Below are 22,404 nucleotides of genomic sequence, written 5' to 3'. Positions count from 1 at the left end.
TAATGTAATCGATACATTTTGTCAGCAAAGTAATTGTAATTTAATGGATTACATTTTTAAGTAATCAACCCCATCATGCCTTTAACATTCTAACACCTAGACTGAACAAAAAAATCAGCTTTTTGATGCTTATTATAAACTTTCATCATTAGTAGAGTCTTAAGTTGATAAGATAAAATACATTATGTATAAAACAAAAATATATGTCATCTACACACGCTATACACATTTATTGTATTTCTATCTCAAGGTAACTCTAGGACTGTTGAAGTTATACATCTCGGTTCAAATGTGGTTGAGTGTATAAAAAAATGTACCCGACCGTTTTTGAAACGGTATGGTAAGCCATTATAGGTAAATCCCCATGATTATGAAAAATTTAATTCTAAAAATAACCACAGGACTTTTAAATAAATGACATATAAATACACGTCATCAAATCGATATAAATAGGTGAGATGTAACAAAATCATTACTTTGCACACAATTCTTATTTAATTGAAGAACAAACTTACAGAATTGTACAGAAACCTTGTAGTTGGTCTCGTTATTTTTCAATGCCAGCAATTAATATAAAACTTTATTGAACGGCCACATTGAAGAAAAACTCCGTTTCGAAAGTTTACTTTACTTTGAATTAAATTACACAACTTCTGGCTTACCTATAAGTAATAAAAAAATCATTTCCCAAAATAAGTTCAAGTTTAAACTTAGTGTAGTAGTATACATAAACTAAACATAGATATCAGGGTTGAAATATTTTTTATATACCTATATGGAGTTATTTTCTTTCAGAACGACAGGTCATTCTTTTTCAGAATCAACCCGGACGATACCATGGTTGAGTTCAATATCGTAGCAGATACGTAGCGGCTACGTAGCTGCTATCAATATCTTTGCAGCAGCTAGTCTATATCTACACATTCAATAGTCAAAATCTACGTAGCACTACGTAGCAGCTACGATATTGAACGCAGCCCAGGTTTCAATGAAATATGCTCAAAGGCATAAAATAATGACCTGTGTGAGGTCATTATTTTCCTTGATAAAAATGCAATCTATAATTTACTTCAAAATTTTATTCGTCTGATAGTTTTTTGTTGCCGATTTGGAAATTTATTTTTTAAAGTTGAATCGATATTTGATGTAAAAGAAACCTTCATTGCCCGCATTTTAATTTTAGAAACAAATAACGTGATGTTTTGTTAATTTAAATCGCTACAATAAAGAAACATTATCATATATGTGAGATGAATTTTAATACACTTTCATAAAAAAAAAAGCCAGATTTAACATATTCGTGTGTTAGATTTTGAAAATCTTATTGAGTCACACTGAATAGGTTGATTGATTTTTTGTTGCTTGCTTAACGTCCAGTGGTAAATATTTCATGCATGTTCAGGACGATAAACGCTGAATAGGAAATCATATTGTGACCTACATGTATTTATATTCGTCTTCGTGTCAGTTCTTAACTTTTTTAAATTTATGTATACCTTTTACTCTATCAAATGATCAACTAATAAGATAATCTTATATTCTATTGAACACGTAACTCAGAAAAGGGTCGGAAGCGGAGGGTATATAATTATATCCTGATTATCTGTTAATAAAATGTATTGCTTTTCAAATTTCAAAAGACAATCTTTCTGAATTTTTCATTCGATTCAATTAAAATTGTTTAAAAAAAAACTACTTTTCTGTGATAGAAATGACATTATAAATAGAAAAAAAAACATACCCCTCCCCATTTTCCATAAACTAAGTGGTACAATAAATTACTTACAATGTGTCTTGTATTTGTCATACACCGTTATCGGATGGAAACAATACATTTAAATGTGTCTTACTTCATGCAGTTACAGTGATATTATTATTGTGTATTGATAATATTTTTTAAAAGGTTTATATCTAGATTCATTAGTGAGTTTTATTTCACATTTTAAATGAGCCATAGGGCGTATTAAAACCTGAACGCATTAGAAAGGAATATCCCACTTTAGCGTTGTCGGTTAAGGTTTTAGGATACTAATTTTTTCAAATCTTTATAAAAAATATTTATTTTTTTTATGGTATATAAGTCAGATAATGCATATTTTAAGGTTTTTCTTGTCGTAGAACACACCTCGGGGTGTCAGGATTGCTCAAAGAAAGACCTTCCTACGGTCGGTCTTTCATTTGATTTGCTCAAAGAAAGACCTCCCTACGGTCGGTCTTTCATTTGATCAATCCTGACACCCCTCGGTGTGTTCTACGACAAGAAAAACGGGAGGTCTTTCTTTGAGCAATCCTGACACCCCGAGGTGTGTTCTACGACAAGAAAAACCTTACAATATGCATTATCTATAACATAAACCAAAAAATTAGTAGCGTACCAACTCAGGTATATTGCAGTTGTTCACAAATAGTCCGTTTTTATGTATGTTAGTGATTTCTTTTGTAATAATTTAGTTGTTCTGTTGTTTCCCTAATATATTTGATGTGTTTTCCTCGGATGTGGTTTCTGTGACTAGGATTTATTTTCGCTTCATCGATTTACATGATTTATAACTATTTAATATCGGCATACTACTGTTGCCTTAATTTAGGTAAATTATACAGTATCTGTTATTCGATTTACAGCTGTGAAATAGGCGTTGTAATAAGCTGAATAAAGTATAAACATTGAAATGGATACCTAAATTACAAGCGAAAGTAGAAATTCAGATCAATTAATTGATATTCGGTTAATGACCTCTTTGTAAGTATTTCACTTGTTTTAAATGAGCAAATAATCAACTTACCTTGAGTTATTGAAAATCCTCCGTGTTGATAGAAGAAATGGGTGTAACAATAACAAAACAATATATAGGGGGAAGTATCTTAAATATTGATAATTTTATTGCATTATGGGGATTTAAAATATTCATACGTGGCGATACTGTACATTTAAATACCTGTATAGGAAAAATGTGTAACCTAAGATTATTTATTTTATAGTATGAATAAAAATGGATGACGAAAGCTCGTACCCAATATATGTTCTGTTCGGCACTATATTGTCGAATAAATCAACTTATTCAATACAAAAGGTTTATAGACCCAAGGAAACTTCCTACACCTGTTTTTTATTTGTTATATACATATATATTTTTACAGTGAATTTGTGTAGTCAATGATTTTGTAGAAACCCTAAAACTTTCAGCGATTATGTAGAATCACTGACCAGTTAGGGACGACATCAAAAGTTCAATGAAGGATAAAAAACTTAATTCAAATAGTTTTTTCGATGACGCCCCTACCCCCCTATTAACTTAATTTGGGAAAAATTGATTGACCCATATGGATATATGTAAAAATCAATGTCGGATAACCAAATCTTGCAGCAGTTCAACCCCCCACCCCCAAACTATTTGAATTAAGTTTTTTTATCTTACATTGATCTTTTGATGTCGTCCCTTAAGGGTTTATATATAATCACTAAAATTTTCAGGGATGATGTATCATCACTAGAAACAATGTCATGGGTTATACTTAAAGAGAAATTCTCTGTAAGCACCAACCATTTTATATAGGGGACCGGCACGCATAGTCACCGATTTTCATGAAACTAAGCCAAAAGAAAACACATATTTAGGTTTATTGTTTACTGAGCATTTAAGCTATGATAATATGGCAAAAGCAGTTGCTAAAGCCGCCAGTAGATCGTTGGGTCTGTTTATATCTAAATCCATTGGATGTTAGAAGTGTACGGATTGATCAGTTAGTCTTAGATGCATGATTTTTTTATTAGTTGTTTGTGGCTTTGAACTAGCTGTCAGTTAACTGCGAGTACTCTCAGATCTGTTCCTAGTGTCTTTTTGTTGTTGGGATGTACAAGTACCCGGCCACGTCCACTTGTATTTTTGTTCATCTGATGAGTTAAACCTTTTTCAACTGATTTTTATAGTTCGTTCTTGTGTTGTACTGTGATACCACTGTCCCAGGTTACGGGAGGGTCATGATCCCGCAAACATGTTTAACCCCGCCACATTATGTATGCATGTGCCTGTCCAAAGACAGAAGCCTGTAGTTAGGTAGTTGTCGTTTTTTCATGTGTTACATATTTGTTTTTCGTTCATTTTTTTATATAAATAAGGCCGTTTGTTTTCTCGTTTGAATTGTTTTGCATCGTCATTTCGGGACCTTTGATAGCTGACTATGTGGCATGGACTTTGCTCATTGTTGAAGGCCGTACGATGACCTTTTATTGTTAATTTCAGTGTCATTTTTGTCTCTTGTGGAGAGTTGTCTCATTGGCAATCATACCACATCTTCACTTTTTTATATAGACAGTTAGTTTTCCTGTTTTACACTAGACATTTTCGGCCCTTGATAGCTTGCTGTTCGGTATGAGCCAAAGTTCCGTTTTGACGGCCGTACTTTGAACTATTATTGCTTACTTTTATACATTTGAATATTATTTTCACTGATACAACAACTGCTTATTTACAGTAGAACCGAGCATAGGGGACTCGTAGTCTTTTAAATTTCTATTCATGCATGCAACCTGTGTTTTTATTGTCAATACTAATTAATGATTGATACCTATTAATTTTTGCCCATCATTTTTTTTTAAATAGGAATACGAAAACAAAGGAAAAGGAAGAAGAAAAAAAAACGATGCCGCTAGCAAATGGACCCAAGAGACCACATTTCTAATCAAAAGTCTGTCTTGAATTGAGGTAAACAATTGTAGAAAGTATTATTTGTATATAATAGTTAGCTTGAAGAAACACAACTTTCAAAAAGGATATGGAATGATAATATTTGGGTAAAATTGACGGCATCCATGTATATTTTTTTATTATTATATTTGTTAGCTGATAACTCATTGGTTTATAGTATATTGCAAGACGCCGTACAGAAAAGAAGTTGCTATTTTACAATCACCGTACAACACCATGCAACTCGTCGTACAATAAACAATCACTGTTTTTGGCCTATATTCTTTAAAAAAACATCTTTTTGGTTACGAATGTCAGTAAATTTGAAATCATTTCTGTTGATTTAAGTATATATAGATTCCATGTGTGCATTAACCTCTACATTTAATTTTATATTTTGAAATGAAGCACTTTTATGCTCAATTTAAAAAAACGAGAGAAAAAAAAGAGTAGAATAGATGATATCTTTTCATCACAAACACATAATAAACTTGTATGCTCTTGTTCTAGCACCCTTTTTGACGTCATTAAAATAAGTGTCTATCTGTTTGCATTTTTTTTTATTTACCCGTAAAACAGTAGTCACACTCGAAATAAATCCGACCAAATGTCTCGAAAACACACGAGCCCAGCCTACCCCATACACTATAGTGTGTTAGATCTACGTTTATGACACAGTAGGCGCGAATAGAACAAAAAAGACATATAAAAGTATATACATTTTGAGGAAATAAATTTCAAAGATTGCGATTGTATTTAGTAAGTAACAAATATGCTCGAACCGTTTTTTTTTTTTTTATTGCCACTTTCAGCACTATGGTGCTATTTCATGGAGGTTAATTTGGACTAGTGGAGTGAGCCGGAGTGCTTGTAGAAAACCACCTACCTTTGGTAGGAAAACCGACAATCCTAGTCAATTCTAGTTAATCGAAATTCTATCCCTTTATAAACCAAAGTGTCTAAACTTGTGCACATCATGCATACTATTTACAAGTTGTGATAAGTATTACTATTATTTTTTTTATACAATATTTCTAAGATGAGGAGCAAAACTCACAGGTACTTTATTTATTTTTTATTACCAATATTTTTTTTCATCTATACAACCCCAATGACGTAGTTTTGATCAGTTTTAGGCGGATTTCTTTCTTTCAATATACATGCCAAGAAATCCTCGCTAAAAATTCCGGTCGACCCCCTACGGCAGTCATTAGTAGCTAAAGATTTGATTTCATTCAAGAAATTAATGTATGACCTTCATGTACGTGTCGCTTAGAACACGGCCATATACCAAATGGTCAAAACTAATCATCCATGTAATTTGCTCTATGGGGTGTTTGCAAAATTTCAACAAAGGCAATTTCTTGGCATGTACCCGATTATTAATTCATGTAAATTTAAAGATTCTTTTCATATAAGTTAGACTTATGTTTTGAGCTAATTTCCTAGTAAGACTTTGATTGTCTTGCTTACTTTGTTTGTATTTACGTTTGCTCAAGCATTAAAATTTAGATTGCCATTTGCAAACAATATAGATATACATAGTTAAACCTGTTTGTATTAATCTATCTAAATCTGATTGGACTTCGTCCCAAACACAGTTGTACAATATACTGACCAACAAAGCAGGCTGATCAAAGACTTTCTCAGTAGCGGATCGGGGGGAGGGGGGTCCGCGTTTTGGAATCCCCTTTTTATGGAAGACCAATTGCCCCTTTTAAGAATGGATGTATCCGCTCCTGCTTACTCTTCATGCATTAGGAAGTTAGCTCTAACCTTAAACTCATTTTTTACGTAAAATATAAGAAATCATGCTTGTAGAAAAAATAACTTACAATCTAGTAGTACTTACTTCAAAACCGTTCTCAAGTTTTTTTTCTCAGAAAATTCATAAAAATAAAACTTTAAAGGATATAGACTAAGTTATAGATTGAGTGCATTTTCTGAAATTATTACACAAATGACATTCGTATAATCAAAATGTGACCGACGCATCAATTTAAGTCATGTGATGTCCAATCGAGTAGTCCCCTGTCCGATTTTTACTAAGGGAACGACAATTTAATATCTTATGGACCTGGGGTATGTTTTTTTTCTTTAAAAAAAATCTGAGTCCAGATTTCCCCCATATTTTATAGTGTTTAATTTTAAAGAAAAATAATTTCATAGCGTCGAAAATCTATAAAAAAAAACACACACACACTTGCAGGAAAAATATTTCTGGTTGCTCCTTAATACGGCGTAATTTTCTATATAATGATGTATTCTATGAATTATTGATAACTACAGAATAGTAATTAAAATCATAGTCATTACATTTTTATAATGATAGATAAAAACAGAAACTGTTAACTGAAAAATTGAGAATGGAAATGGGTACATGTATGTGTCCAAGGACTTTCTATACTAGTTAGTATAGAAATTCCCTAATGTGTCAAAGAGACAACCCGACCAAAGACCAGAAAACAACCGTAAGCCATGAATGGGTCTAAAATACAACAAGAAAATCCTGCACCCGCTGGCGGGCCTCAGTTAGTATATTTTCAAATGATGTGTAATAAGTCCCCGGTTGCACGCATGTGCCTTGCAGGTAGTTTTTGAATTGCTTGAAAAAATAAAAGTAACTTTTTTGCACGTTATAAAATACATTTTTTCTATCTTTGATAAATATTTGTATTTATTCCTGTCATAATGTTGCATGAAATATCATGGAAATAATAATAACGGGTGGACACCTTATTGGCGCCTCAAAACACTTACTATTTAATGGTTCGAGGCCTAATTCGGGTACAGTGTGACAGCGGACAGCATTCTGCACGGACGGCACTGAAATATGGTTCACGCAAAATTTCTTGTGATTTTTGGTCTGTGTCTTTGTATTACTGATGCATACTTTTTGAAGAAGCTTTTAAAAGGTAATATATATATATATTCATGTTCTTATCTTTCTATCTTTCATGAAAATTGTCCTTTATAGTTACAGCTAATTTCATAATGCTTGTAAAGTAAAACTTTGGTTGGCTTGCTTGCTTTGTTTGTATAAATGTTTACCCATGTGTATATTGAAATTTGATTAGGAGTTATTCAAACCGCTGTACATTGTAAAATATACAAACAAAGCAAGCAAGATAACTAAAGTCTTGCTCTACATGCATTAGGTAATAAGCTTTAACCCAAGGCATAACTTTATTAACTTATTACAATATTGGTTTTCGCGTTTCGAATAGACGATTTTGCGAAAAGCATGCTTGTCAAACATAACCATGATAACAAATGAATACAGTACATTTATGTAGGGCGTATCTGATTTCAGAGTGTAGTTACATGATTTACAGTAGTCCTTTTCTTAGAAGATATTTATAGATTATCGGTGATCATCTCAACGAGATTGATTTTCTCGCTTGAGCCGGGACGGCGAAAGCGAGAAAGGCAATCGAGTTGAGATGAACAATGATAATCTTTTTATCGCTATTTTACCTATGACGACGTTGTCAATTTTATGTCAATTTCGTTAGTAACGCCACGTGCATGCTTAGTTTCTAGCGATAATTTTCCATCTCAAGCGAGTAGCATATGATATAAAAATTATCACAAAAAAAGATCAAAGGAAAAATGCACAAAATAGCGATAATAAATGATATTTTAAAAAGTACAGTAAATACTGATTAGTTTTCTACTTTGTCAAATTGCATACTTGTCACTAATGGTCTCCTATAGTGGAACAGGCTCTGCTTTAGCTGTTCAATTTTCCAATGTACATGTGAATTTTCTTTTTTTTTCTTTTTCCTTCTTTATACAATGGCCATTTTTTCATACTGATTTCACGCCTGGTAAACCATCTAATCTCAACTAAATGTTGAGACGGAAAAAAGTATTCTGGCACTTCCTGTTGAGCTATTCTGGTTCAAAATATTCAAAATAAACACAGGGTAGGTCGACTTTTCGTCAATTTACTGAAAATCAATGCGTTTTTTTGTAAAATCGGAGAATGTCATGCCAGAAATATTTGAATTACAGTTCGTCTCGTGTATAACACAAATGAATAGGATTTAAAATGACATCGTAATGACTTTTATCCAGCAGGTAAATGTGGCCAGCGCAGTCAGCTATTGACAAAATGACAGTGATATCATTGATAAACTAGCATATATATTAGTAAATTAGTATTTTTCTAAAACATTATAAACATAAAATTATAGTTTGTCCTTTTTCTTTACTAATATAATTTCATTATGCTAAATATGTTATAAAATATGTCATGTTGAGATTTTCTGGTATCGGTTGAGATATTCTGGAACAATGTTGATATCTTCTGGTGAATGAAATTTTCAACTATAAAAAGGAAGAGGTGGTATGACTGCCAATGGGACAACTGTCCACAAGAGACCAACATGACACAGACATTAACAACCATAGGTCACCGTACAGCCTTCAACAATGAGCAAAGCCCATACCGCATAGTCAGCTATAAAAGGCCCCGATATGACAATGCAAAACAATTTAAACGAGAAAACTAAAGGCCTTATTTATATAAAAAAAAAATATCGAAAAACAAATACAATGTATGATTCAATATTTAACACATAAACAAACGACAACCACTGAATTACAGGCTCCTGACTTGGGACAGGCACATACATAAATAATGTGGAGGGGTTAAACATGTTAGCGGGATCCCCCCTTACCTGGGACAGAGGTACATGTATATATAACAGTACAACATAAGAACATAAGAACGAACTATAAAAATCAGTTGGGTTAAAACGGTTTAACTCATCAGATGGACAAAAATACAATTGGACGTGGCCGGGTTCTTGAACATCCCGACAACAAAAAGACAAAAGGAACAGATCTGAGAGTACTCGCAGTTATCTGACAGCTAGTTCAAAGCCACTAAAAAATCATGCCGGTAAGACTAAACTATCAATCCGTACACATCCAACATCCAATGAATTTAGTGTAAAGACGTCATAAACAGTCAGAGAAAAACATGACCTTGTGTAGCTTAGTATCAATTACATATACAACTGTCAAAATTCATAAACTTGCCGTATATTGTTTGACATTTCAACAGTCATTTTAATCTTGTCTGTAGTTATCACAGCAGCTTCTAAAGAGGCCTTTGGTTGTAATAGATTCTAAATAGTAAATAGCTGTGTTTTTAAGTACTAGTATTAAAGTTCTAACGCTGGAGATTAAGTCTAGCGTTTGGGATGCAGTTTTGCACAGAATCTTCAACGTCAATAATTTAGTAATTGACATCTCCAGGGCTAGAATTTATTTATTTTTTATGTGTAACATATTTGTTTTTAAATTTCGTTCATTTTTTTTTTTATATTAATAAGGCCGTTAGTTTTCTCGTTACAATTGTTTTACATTGTCATTTCGGGGCCTTTTATAGTTGTCTATGCAGTATGGGCTTTGCTTATTATCGATGGCCGTACGGCGACCTCTAGTTGTTACTTTGTGTGTCATTTTGGTCTCTTGTGGAGAGTTGTATCATTGGAAATCGTACCACAAAAAGAACATTGATAATAAAACGGATACATACAAATTGAAAACAAATCGCGTAAGAAAAATCAATTATTGGTATGTTAGTTTGCTTTGGTATCATTAATATTTTTGGCTCAACTACTTAATCATGATCAGGCAAAATTATTGGCTTTTTATTCTGACATATTTTTTTTTCTTATTCCTCTTCCACCCCATTTTTCGGCATATTACACGTCCGTTTTATTTGGTCATTACATCGCGGACTCCTAACGGATGCAAAAATTTTGTAAATGTAAAACTTTTGTTTATCCTTTCGGCGTTAGTTCGAGCTATCTGGTAAGGTGTGGCCACAGTTTTTAGCAGATATCGCATGCTTAGCATAGACACGCACAATTTTTTTTTAGAATTTAAGTTGACCAGGCCAGAGTTCAAACTAACTATCTCCCACAATTTACCTACGTCGAATCCAGTTTTAAAGTCTTTAAAATATTTCAAAAGAAAACTGAAGTAATATTCAGAAATGGAGAATCATTAAATTCATTCATTTCATCAAAAGTTATTCTCATTTAAAAAATTGCAAAGGAGATGTACATACAATGGAGATTACCTGTCATAATCTGAAGGAGAACTGTTCTAGCGGACAAATGTGGAACTATCTCCTGACACTTTTAAGACAGTACGTTCTAGCTAGAACAGTTCTAACCAAGAACTGATTTGGTAATTGGTAAGTTCTATACCTATAATCGATTTACATAGTTCAACCTGGAACTGATCCTGACAGTTCCACGGTTTCGATCATTCAGCCGCTTTATTTTTCAAAGTAGATATATTTAAATATGCGTCTGGGTAATCGAGACTAAAAAAATCTACGACTAGAACAGAACTGCCACGAACGCATCACGATTGTTTTGAACATATTTAAATTAATAAAAGTTGGCTACTCTCAACACGAATTCCAAGACCTCATCAAGACCGTAACACGACCATACTGCACTACGATCGCCAATAGCATTATATTTTTAGAGATCGTAGTGCGATCACGGCCTAGTGTGACGGGGCCCAGGTTATAATATAAATGTTGCTGAATATTACCAAATATTAAGGATTTGCCCTGAATGCAGTTGTGAACAAACATCTAAGTTTTAATTATTTCAATACAACACCTGTGATTACACTAAGTTGGACGTCACTTATAATACTTACAAAACAATTTTAAAATCGAATCATATTTTTTTTTGTGATAATCTTTTCGATTGTTTAGTTTTTAACTATTTCATTTCTTTATAAATGGACGCATTTTCGGCATTGAATAAATTTTGATGTCTGTTAGGAATCGAATTTATCCAAATCATATTAATAAATAACCATTGTAAAATAATCTTATTTATATTTGTAAGGCATGCATTTTTCTATCGGCAATGCTTAAAATCGTATCTGAGAGTATTTAGATTTTATGTTACCACAGACAGAAATCATGAATCAGGTTAACCGTAAAAAAAGGTAAACTCGAATAGTACAGCGCAAACAGAAAGTCTCAACATTGTGACAGAAAGACTCAACCAATACCTTTATATCTCAACCATTTATATTTTTTTTATTTTTCTGCTCAGAGTAGGCTTGACAAAAAAATATTTGGGCAATTTATAGACGTGGTTATCGTAAAGCCTAAAAAACACAAATAATTGACATATTGTCTTGCTAGTCATTAATATCATAGCAGTTCTATCGGATTTAAAGAATGTAAACATTATTATCCGTAGGAGAAAAGTGATTGTGACTTCAATTTAAAATATTTTAAACCAAGAAGAGACATATTAGTTACAATTATGATTTATCTATGGCATGACATTCTCCGAATTTACAAAAAGTCATTGATTTTCAGTAAATCGACGAAAATTCGACCTACCCTGTGTTTATTTTCAATATTTTGACCAGAAAAGCTCAACAGGAAGTGCCAGAATACTTTTTTCTGTCTCAACCATTTGGTATTTGGTTGAGATTAGATGGTTTACAAGGCGTGGATTTTGAATTTGATTTACCGTTGGACATTAGATAAGCCATTCATCGACCCGTCCTTCCCGGCATTGATCATCTATCACAATAAAATACAAGTAATTTATTGTTTGCTAACTATTAGAGGAAACTTCTAAAAAAATTCTTATTTTTACACCTTCGGATTTAGCAATGACATATGTGAGGGTCGTAATGGGTGTACCCTCATGACAAATAACGGTAAAATTCGTGCCAAATGACATTAATGGTAAATGTTGGTGCATGACGATTAAATGACACTTTCTTTTATTAATTTTGACGAATCCCGTTTTTTTTTATTTTTCCAAAAATGACGCCAACGATACTGAATTATTTGATACCTCTGGCGAATCACGATAAGGATATTTTGACGAATCACGGTAAAAAAAATAACCAATTTGGCGCAAAAGACAATAACAATTAAAACCAATGAGTAAGCAAAGACTCACAAAACCAAAGGCCATTTACATAAACAGTTATAAATAATAAATAAGAAACAACACGAACTCCACTAAAAACCGGGAGTGAAATCAGGTGCTCCGGAAGGGTAAGCATTTACGGCACCGTATACGGCACCCGTCGTGTTATTTCGTGTTAAGGAAGGTAGCCTTAAATGACTGTTTGACGCCTGATGGTAAAGGGCATCTTACGCTCATATGTCTCTTATGTGTAGAAACTAATTTAAAATCCCATAATAAAACTCAATTTGCGCAACACAAAATGCATTTAACTTTCATTTGGAATAAATAATTAAATTGATGGTTGCTTTTGTTCGAAATTCTAAATTTACTAAATTGCACATTTTTATTTTTGTTTATTGTCTATTGCAATTGTGTGATAAAAAAATCAATGTACTGATTATGCCCGTAATGGGTCCACTATTGGAAATAAAATAAATCTATCTATCTGTATAGGGTAATATTTGAAATTAAAAAGTCAAGACTAGAAATCACTTTTTTTTTGGTTTCTCGGTTCACTTGTTTGTCTTTTACAAAAATCGTGTAAGGCATGTTTGTGTATACTTTTTTTTTCTTTTTTAAATATAACTTTTATATCCCCGGCCCATTTTTCGAGCCAGATGTAGTATGCTTGCCATTGAGACAAATACTGCATCCGGTGTCAAATGGACAGATGAAGAGGATGTGAAAAAATGTCATAAGGCATCCACACGGCCTTCAACAATGAGAAAACCGGTTATATAATAATGTAGATTAAACAATTTATAAACCAGAAAACTGACGATCTGATTTACACCAAAAAAAAAAAACACTTGACCAACAACAAATATTAGACATGCAGTGGCGGATCCAGCCATTTTAAAAAGGGTGGCTCCCAACCAAGAGCTAAGAAGGGGGGTTCTAACTATATGCTCCAATTCAAATGCATTGATCGTCCAAAAAAAGAGGGTCCAACCCCGGAACCCCCCTGGATCCGCCAATGGACACGAACAAACAACAACGACTGAAATGAATGGTGCTGACTTGGAGATTGCAGGAATTTATAGTACACGTCAATTGTTTTATATGTGTTTCTGGACTTAGATGGTTTATTACTGGGGATAAAAGAAAACGGTGTGTTTGACTGGACATGATATATTTTCACCTATTTAGTATTTAAGGTGTGTTTGATTGGACATGATCTATTTTCACCTGTTTTATAGCATTGATATAAATCGTAATGTAAACTAATAAATCAACCTACTTTTAGAATTGTCAGATGGAGACGAGGATTATTTTCAAGAGGAAATTGGGGTAAGTCACTATATACCTTAGAGGATGGTCGGACCTAAATTATCGGTACTGCGGAATCGGGTGTTTTTAAGCCCGGGCCTTCCGGATTGGTCATTTCGGGATTCGGGGATTCTTTTTCCGTATTTCGGGATTGAGGGTTTAAATATCTTTCAATTCGGGAGCTCGGGATTTCGGAATCACGGGACCCCTCCAACCTCCCCCTTTTACAGATTGAAGTATTACCTGCATGAGACAGAGATAATACACTGATCGTCCGAAAAGGTGGGGTTCCAAAATATTTCTTCCTTTGGAACATATTAATATGAAGGAACTTAATTCTATTCCGTGACAGCTCCATGCGACCACGGATTGTTTTTATTTTCCCGTCGTTGTTTAGTTTTTAACTATCACTTTTTCAGCTTTTGCCGATTTGGCCTTTTTTGTGCATGTGGATATAAGGGTACAATATACGTTTATCTATGAATAACTGCTGTCTTGTGTGTATATTTACAATAAGTCAATATACATGACATAAATTTTGAAACACATTGAAAAATATATATTTTCTCTAGAATCGAAGACATATAATTTTGTGTAAAATGAGGGACATGGATAACATACAAGCTAGGTTGGATGTTCATACTATTTGACTTCAATTTTAAAAACAGAATAGTCATTGAAGTATCTAGTTTATAAAAATATGTCCCAGGACAACCAACCAAGATGGCCGTCATGGCTTAAAATAGAACATAGGGATGAATTGTAGATTTTGAAGTATTTCACTAAAACCAAAGCATTTTAATACAGTGAATATGACAAGGGGTTAAATTGATAATCAGTAATTCTCATTTTTTCAAAATGTGTTGACGTCTTTTTATTATATTTAGGTGTTACGGATGGAAAAATTAATCACCGCCTTTATTTATTATATTTAATTTCGTACGATTAATTACGTTTGAAGTTGGATTCATAACAAACTGGATATATATATATTACAGTTAATTGCTATTAATAAGTATTGCAATATGCATTTTGTTTTAATAAATTATCAGTATTTAGTTCTAATAGAATCTCAAAGCAATCCTAATTCTATCTCACTTTTGAATTATAGTTTTTCATGTGTGACGTCATGCTGTTTCTAAATTTCATAAATTCAAATGTGGCATAACGTTTGCCTTTTCACCATCGTATGTGACGTCATTTATTTTTTAATTGCGTTGACGCCTGCATTGATTCGGGTGTGTCTATGCTGTATTGAACTTGGCATCATGTATTCGGGTTGAGTTTTCTGTAATAAGTTAATACTTCAGTTTCATTATGAATATATCTTTCACATTCATTTGTTAAAATTTACTGTTTGCAATAGCATGAATCGTTCTATATAAAAGTGTTCTTATCCCGGGCATAAAAACAATGCCGTATTTGGCAAAACCTTTTCAACTTTTGATCTTCAGTTCTGTACAACTTTGTACTTTTTTCACTTTCGATCTTTTATATCTGGGCGTTATGTATTCGGGTTTAGTTTTCTGTAATTAGTTAATACTACAGTTTCGTTATCATGATTTCATATTCATTTGATAAAATTTACTGTTTGCAATAGCATGAATTGTTCTATATAATAAGAATGTTCTTATCCCGGGCATACAAACAATGCCGTATTTGGCAAAACCTTTTCAACTTTTGATCTTCAGTGCTGTACAACTTTGTACTTTTTTCACTTTCGATCTTTTATATCTGTGCGTCACTATTGAGTCTTGTGTGGACAAGACGCGTTTTTGGCGTATTGAATTTTAAACCTGATGCTTTTTGTTATCTATTAATCATGCTTTTCTTTGTCTAATATGGTCTCCTTTTTATTTGTATTGTAGTCCTGTAATATTATGTTGTCATTTCAATGTTATATTTAACTTTGCCATTAAAGTGCGAGGTTTGGCATGCCATAAAACCAGGTTCAACCCACCACTTTTATTCCCCTTTAAAAGTGTCCTGTACCAAGTCAGGAAGATGGCCATTGTTATAATATTGTTCGTTTCTGTGTGTGTTGCATTTTAACGTTGAGTCGTTTGTGTTTTCTCTTATTTTTTAGATAAGACGTGGCACGGTACTTATCTATCCCAAATTCTTGTATTTGGTTTTGATGTTATATTTGTTATTCTCGTGGTGTTTTGTGTCGTTGTTCTCCTCTTATATTTAATGCGTTTCCCTCGGTTTTAGTTTGTTACCCCGATTTTGTTTTTTGTCCATGGATTTATGAGTTTTGAACAGCGGTATACTACTGTTGCCTTTCTTTATCTATCTAGCTACCCTGAAATATTCAGACGTCAAATCAGACATCCTGTTTGGTTACTGCCCCTGAATTGGTGATTTTAAGGAAATTTTGCAGATAATATATGACCGCATTATTTATCATGAAGATAATTACACACACAACTAAGTTTCATAGATTTTTTAAAGACTCCACAGAGTCATAAATAATAATTTTGTAAAATTTCATAAAAAAATGAATTCTTGGGGTTCTTTGATATATATATATAATGCTGATTCTTTTAAAATATGTTTTAATGTTCCTGGTTTACAGTAAGTTCATATCTAATTTTAGAGAATTTGCCTTTGTCATCACTAGTTAATTTTATTTTATGCCTTTTAGTTATTATATGAATTTGGTTTATTTCCTTTTGAACAGAAATAAGTGTTTCATCACAAATTGAATTCTTGGGGTTCTTTGATATAATGCTAATCGATTCCTGAAATGTGTTAGATCATATATAATTTCGGAGAACTAGTAGTCATCACTGTTTGTTTTTGATATTTTATGACTTTTAATTATTATATGAATTTGGTTTAATTTCCTTTTGAAATGTTTTGAACAGAAATGAGAATTTTATCAAATTTAATTCTTGAGGTTCTATGACTTGTTTGATATGCTAGTTCTGGAGCCTCTGTGGTTGAGTGGTCTTACATGTAAGTAGTTACTGTAATCACTAGCCAATCAAAACTGAGGTTGTGAGTTTGAACCTATTGAAGGATGTTGGTTTATATCTGGGCACTTTGGCTAGTCCTCCAACAAAAAAATGTGACTGCCATGAAAAAGCCTAAATGAAGTGCTTAAAAGGGGCGTTAAAAACACCAAAAATCAAATCAAATATGCTAGTTCTAACCCTGTACTTATATTTTGGATATTGGACCATGGTCAGTCACCCTGTATTTTATCACTTCCAGACCAACACAGACTCCTTTGGTAGAGAATTACGAAGACGTGACCATGGGAACAGTTACTATGATGAAGATAGCCCAACACAAGATGAGGGTGTGGATGATCCTGCAAAAGAAGAGGTGCATATTGCAACTTTTAAAGGAGCTACCATAAGGATAAATAATAATAAGAAAAGACCAAAAAAAAAATCAAAAAAAAAAAACCCCTGTCAATAGTTGTTTATAATTGGCACCCCTTGTACCAACTATATATTTTGGGTTAAAAAGTGTACTATACACTTCCAAATACGGAAGATTTATATAGTGGTGGGACTAGGATGAGCAATTTAAAAAAAACTATGCAGGATGACATCTGAATTATTTATGTAAAAAAAGGATGGAAAAAAGGCAGTTGTCTGAAGCATTATGCACATCTTGTTTCCATGGAGATTATTTTACCCTTGTCCAGCTCATTTGGGGTTGATAAACTTTAAATCAATTTCAAGACTTAAAAGTTAGTTTGTGATGTTAACATGTAACGTACATGTTTATAAAATCAGTTTGTATGGAACCTGGACTAATAGATTATATTTGGTATGCAGTTATTTATTAGGCAAAATAACCATAGACTCAATATAGTCCCGGGCGTCGGGAGTATAGTGGATTTTTTAACCCCTGCTTATGAATAGTTAATTGACTGAATAGTAGCATAATTTATGTTAATTGCAGTGTTGCTATTTTAATTTTAACATTTGCATTTTAATTTACTACATGTATATACATTGAACATCAAATTATCAAAATAACAAAAATGTGATGGATATCTGTGTGTGAACAGTTTATTAAATTTAGTTTTAACAATTTCAGGAAAAGTTGGAAGAAGAAACCAGTAATGGCGGTCAGCTTTTGGACGATGAGGTACAGTACAGCCAAGGGGGTACAGTTAAAAATCACTTGTCTTGGTGAATTATCACAGTGAATACTCAGGTGAAAGAAAGCAGTTTTCTTTGAAATAATTCTCTGCATAATTCTTTTGATTTTTGTGTTTTAATTTGAATAAGTGAGTGAGAATTACAAATTTGCATCATTATAAGCAAGAAAATAATGCAAATATTTGGAAAACATTCTAATTTTAATTCAACGTGTTGAAATGTATTTTAAACTTTTAGATTATGTTGATGCAGAATCAAAATTGGCATGTGCGAAATTTCAAATTATTATAATAATTATATTCATTTGGTAAAACAGTGTAGCAGGAAAAGATGCAAATTTAAAAAAAAAAACTGATTTTAATTTAATCATATTTTATGCTTTAAGAACTTTGACATGTTTGTTTGATGCAGATTTAACATAATCATGTGAAAATTTCAAATTTGTGTTATAGTAAGACGATGTGAGAAAAATGTAATTTAATTATATTTTAGAATGTTGACCAAGATTCAACCCTAGCCAAGTTGATAGCATCAATGGATGTTATAGTTCACGGACAAGACCAGAAGGTTTGTTGATCTATAAAAGTTTCAAAAACCACTGGCAGTGATATTGTTGGCTTTTTTCAAAACTACCTCTACCCTTTTTTATTGGGAAAATATGCGCCATTTTTATCAGATTGGGAAATTGTATAATAAACCATGAATTTGACTGGAAGTTCAATTTGCAGACACCCTTTCAAGAGGTAAACCCTCATTTGAAAAATAAAGACCCCTTATTATCAGTGATGATACAAAAATAGACCCTAAAATTTGCACATATAGTCATTTTAGACATGAAAATTTTTTAAATGAGTTTTTCAATTTGTATCCATGCTCAATTACTACTGTTTGGGAAAAAAGGTGTATTTTTGGGAATAATTTTAAGCCATTTTTTTCAAATTGGAATTTTTCTAACAGGGGAAAAAGCCTTTATTCTCTGGTAATTTATTAGGCAAACAATATCACTGACCAGGTCTTTAAAATTAGGCCATACTTAGAAATATTTGTGTTTGCCCAAACCATACACCCAGGTACATGTGTAGAGACATTTTATTTATTTTTTGGCAGGGAAAATTGTTGATTCATGTTTTTTAGTCTTCATGCATATCTGATTGAGAAAAAACCTTTCTCACGTTGGGACAATTACAGATTTTGAGTAGGCAGCTATTTTCAGGTGGGGTTCTGATTTTGGTTCAGATATATTCGTTTCACATGATCATAAGCATGATACATTTTTGTAATAAGACTGATTGTTGATAGGATATTGGAGTTTAATGCCACTGTTGGTTATAATCATAGTGACCAGTTTTTTATTGTTGGAAGATTTTGGAGATACATTGAGGTAACTGACCTTTTGTTCAATAACTGGCTATCCTTGTCCTGAATATGATTACTTTTACTGAGGATTCAATTATTTTTGTGGATTAAGGAAAACTTTTATTTTCATAGATATTTGATTTCTCGGTTTTCCAAGAGTCTGCATTTATTCATACACAAAATTTGCAATTCCTTAAACATTTAAATTCGTGGTTTCCCTGTACCCACGAAATCCTCAAATTTGTTATCCAACGAACAGTAATGAATTAGCATGACCATTTCAATATCAGAAAAAAATCAAAGAACTTATATTGAACTTGCATGACTAGTAAAAATCCACAATTAAAGCAACAAATGTAGGTTGCATTTGTAATTGTATTAAACATTCAAATGCATTAAGTGTTTATTCTGAAAGCATTGTTAAGTAACACATCTTTTATTATTATAATAATAATGTACTACAAAGAATAAACCCTTTTCATATAACCTAATAAATAAATTTGGTGTATTTACTGTCTTTCTGATTGGATAAAAGTATTAGTTTTATTTTCAATGTTGTCAATTTTTATGGCGACACGCCCACTCTGACGTTCTGTATTCATACGCCAACATGTGTGTACGTTGTTATTGTTAATATAAAGAATATAAAAAGTTCTTTGAGCCTTATTTTTCGCGGATTATTCAATGTGAAGAGTCAAAAATTAATTTCATGGGTCAATAAATTCAAAATAAATAATAGCCATTCATTAAATAAGATTTTAAAACTAAATTTGTTTCTTGTATTATTTTCTTAGCCAATGGGAATGCATCCAGAATCAGACCAAAAACAAAAAGAAGATTCATTAGATAAACACAAATATACGCCTGAACAGCTGATGGAGAGAGCTTTGGGACTAGAAAATGACAATGTAAGATATTGGGTTTAAATCATCTTTATTTTTCAGTACCTAGAACTTGCTGATCTTTTGATAGAAATATTTTCCTTTAGGGAGCAACCATTTAACTACAAGAGGGCTGTGTTTTTTTCTGAGTAAAATTTTTTTTCATGCGAAACATGAACAAATTTATGTAGTTTTTCGACATTTATCAATCAAATTATATTAAGGATAGGTTAATTGTCTTCTTCCTATACACCTTTAAATTCTGGCTGTAAATTTTTGGACTCCTTGGTGTTTTTCCATACAATACTATATAAAATATTTTGCCCAATAACACCCATTTATTTTTTCATATGAGACTTAATAGCTCATAAAAGGTCATTTACCGCAATTTTAGAAGATTCTTGATTTTTTTTCTTTTGATATGAGACCCAAATAGAATACGTACCAATGCAAATATAAGGTAAAAGTCTGAGTCGGCCTTAACTACCTGCCATATTTTAAATCTCAAATATCTCAAAAAGGAGCTCCATGACCTATCAATATTTTTAGCTTATTTTGATCCTTAACCAATTCTCTACCGGCTTATAGTATTAATTTTAGATTCTTGATTTATTTAATTTCACCTAAGTACATCCTTAAACACACTAATCAATCAAAAATGTAATCTAGTATAAAAAAGATGTGGTATGATTGCCAAAGAGACAACTCTTCGCAAGAGACCAAAATGATGCAGAAATTAACAACTATAGGTCACTGTACGACCTTCAACAATGAGCAAAGTCATCTATAAATGACCAAAAAATGACAATGTAAAACAATTCAAATGAGAAAACTAACAGCATAATTAATGTAAAAAAATGAACGAAAAACAAGATGTATCATGCAAACAATTGACAACCACTGAATTGCAGGCTCCCGACTTGGAACAGGCACACAGGGGTGGATCCAGCCATTTTAAAAAGGGGGGTTCTAACTATATGCTACCCCTCCCACCTGGATCCGACAATGGGCACATATATAGAGAATGTGGCAGGTTTAAACATGTAAGCCTGATCCCAACCCTCCCCTAACCTAAGACAGTGGTGTTACAGTACCACATAAGAATGAACTATAAAAATCAGTTGAAAAAGGCGTAAGTCATAAGATTGATAAAAATACGAATACTACAAATATAAGTTGTATTGAAATGTGCTTTTTTTTTTAGGAATTCAAGAGAAATTTTAAGACTGATAGTGATTTATGGGAGGATGGCATTGTACCATATACCATTGTTGGTAATTTAAGTAAGTACAAATGTATACTTAATTTCTGATACGATCACAATTACTGTAAAGTTACTAAATTTCATGTGTGACTAATTTTTTCATGACTTTCGTCAGAAAAAAATTAGCTTTAATGAAATAGTTGTGAATACCAAAAACTCTCCTTTATCAAATAAATTTGAAAATCATTGAACTGAATCATAGTGAAATGGATTAGAAAGAGCTGAATGCAAAATAGAGTATCTGCAAAAATAATTTGGTTAGCAGTAACTGGGGACTCATTCCTAATAGGTGTTTTTTACCAAACCCTTCTGTTTTTTAGCTTTAATCCTATGGCATATCTATATATAGCCATTTTTGTGACCCAGATTAAGCTGAAGTTATTTTCTAACAGAGTAGGAAACTTCCTTAAGGTGGTACCCAACACCTTAACTAAAATTAATTTGGCCTGTTTATTTTTCTTTAAATTTTGACAAAATATGTACTTTGATCCTTTGACAAAAATATGAAAATTTCAAAATATTTGAACCAACCAATTTATCAGAAAAATTACACTGGTTACATAGGAATTTGACAAACACTAATTTTGACAACATAATTAAAACGTTTAGCTGATTTTACAGAGTTATCTCCCTGTACAGTCAAGGGTCTAACTTAAATAAGTTATTAAAGAAAAATAACATGCACATGTTATTACCAGACACTTTCATGAGTTGTCTACTCTTTTTTCCTTAATCTGTAATAACATATGTTTGTTATCAGTTAAATATATCATAAATATTTGTATCTTTAATGGGCACTTGGGAATTCTTAAAACTTTGGCAGTAGCTTAATATATTAAT

At 32.3% G+C, this 22,404-nt stretch overlaps 1 protein-coding gene across 1 annotated transcript in view; it reads left to right on the top strand.

The window, feature by feature from the left end:
- Positions 1–7,459: 7,459 nt before the first annotated feature.
- The window catches only part of LOC143051778 (zinc metalloproteinase dpy-31-like), a 54,737-nt gene continuing 39,792 nt past the window's right edge, over positions 7,460–22,404 (top strand). The window contains exons 1-7 of the mRNA XM_076224706.1: positions 7,460–7,600; positions 13,917–13,960; positions 17,159–17,272; positions 17,999–18,049; positions 18,556–18,630; positions 20,214–20,327; positions 21,505–21,583. Of these exons, the coding sequence (XP_076080821.1) occupies positions 7,519–7,600; positions 13,917–13,960; positions 17,159–17,272; positions 17,999–18,049; positions 18,556–18,630; positions 20,214–20,327; positions 21,505–21,583 (559 nt within the window). The 5' untranslated portion in view covers positions 7,460–7,518. The remainder of the gene's footprint in view (positions 7,601–13,916; positions 13,961–17,158; positions 17,273–17,998; positions 18,050–18,555; positions 18,631–20,213; positions 20,328–21,504; positions 21,584–22,404) is intronic.

The sequence above is a fragment of the Mytilus galloprovincialis genome, chromosome 11, assembly GCF_965363235.1.
Source record: "Mytilus galloprovincialis chromosome 11, xbMytGall1.hap1.1, whole genome shotgun sequence".
Lineage (NCBI taxonomy): Eukaryota > Metazoa > Mollusca > Bivalvia > Mytilida > Mytilidae > Mytilus > Mytilus galloprovincialis.
Note: the sequence above shows the minus strand (reverse complement) of the source record. Positions and strands in the feature narration are given on the sequence as shown.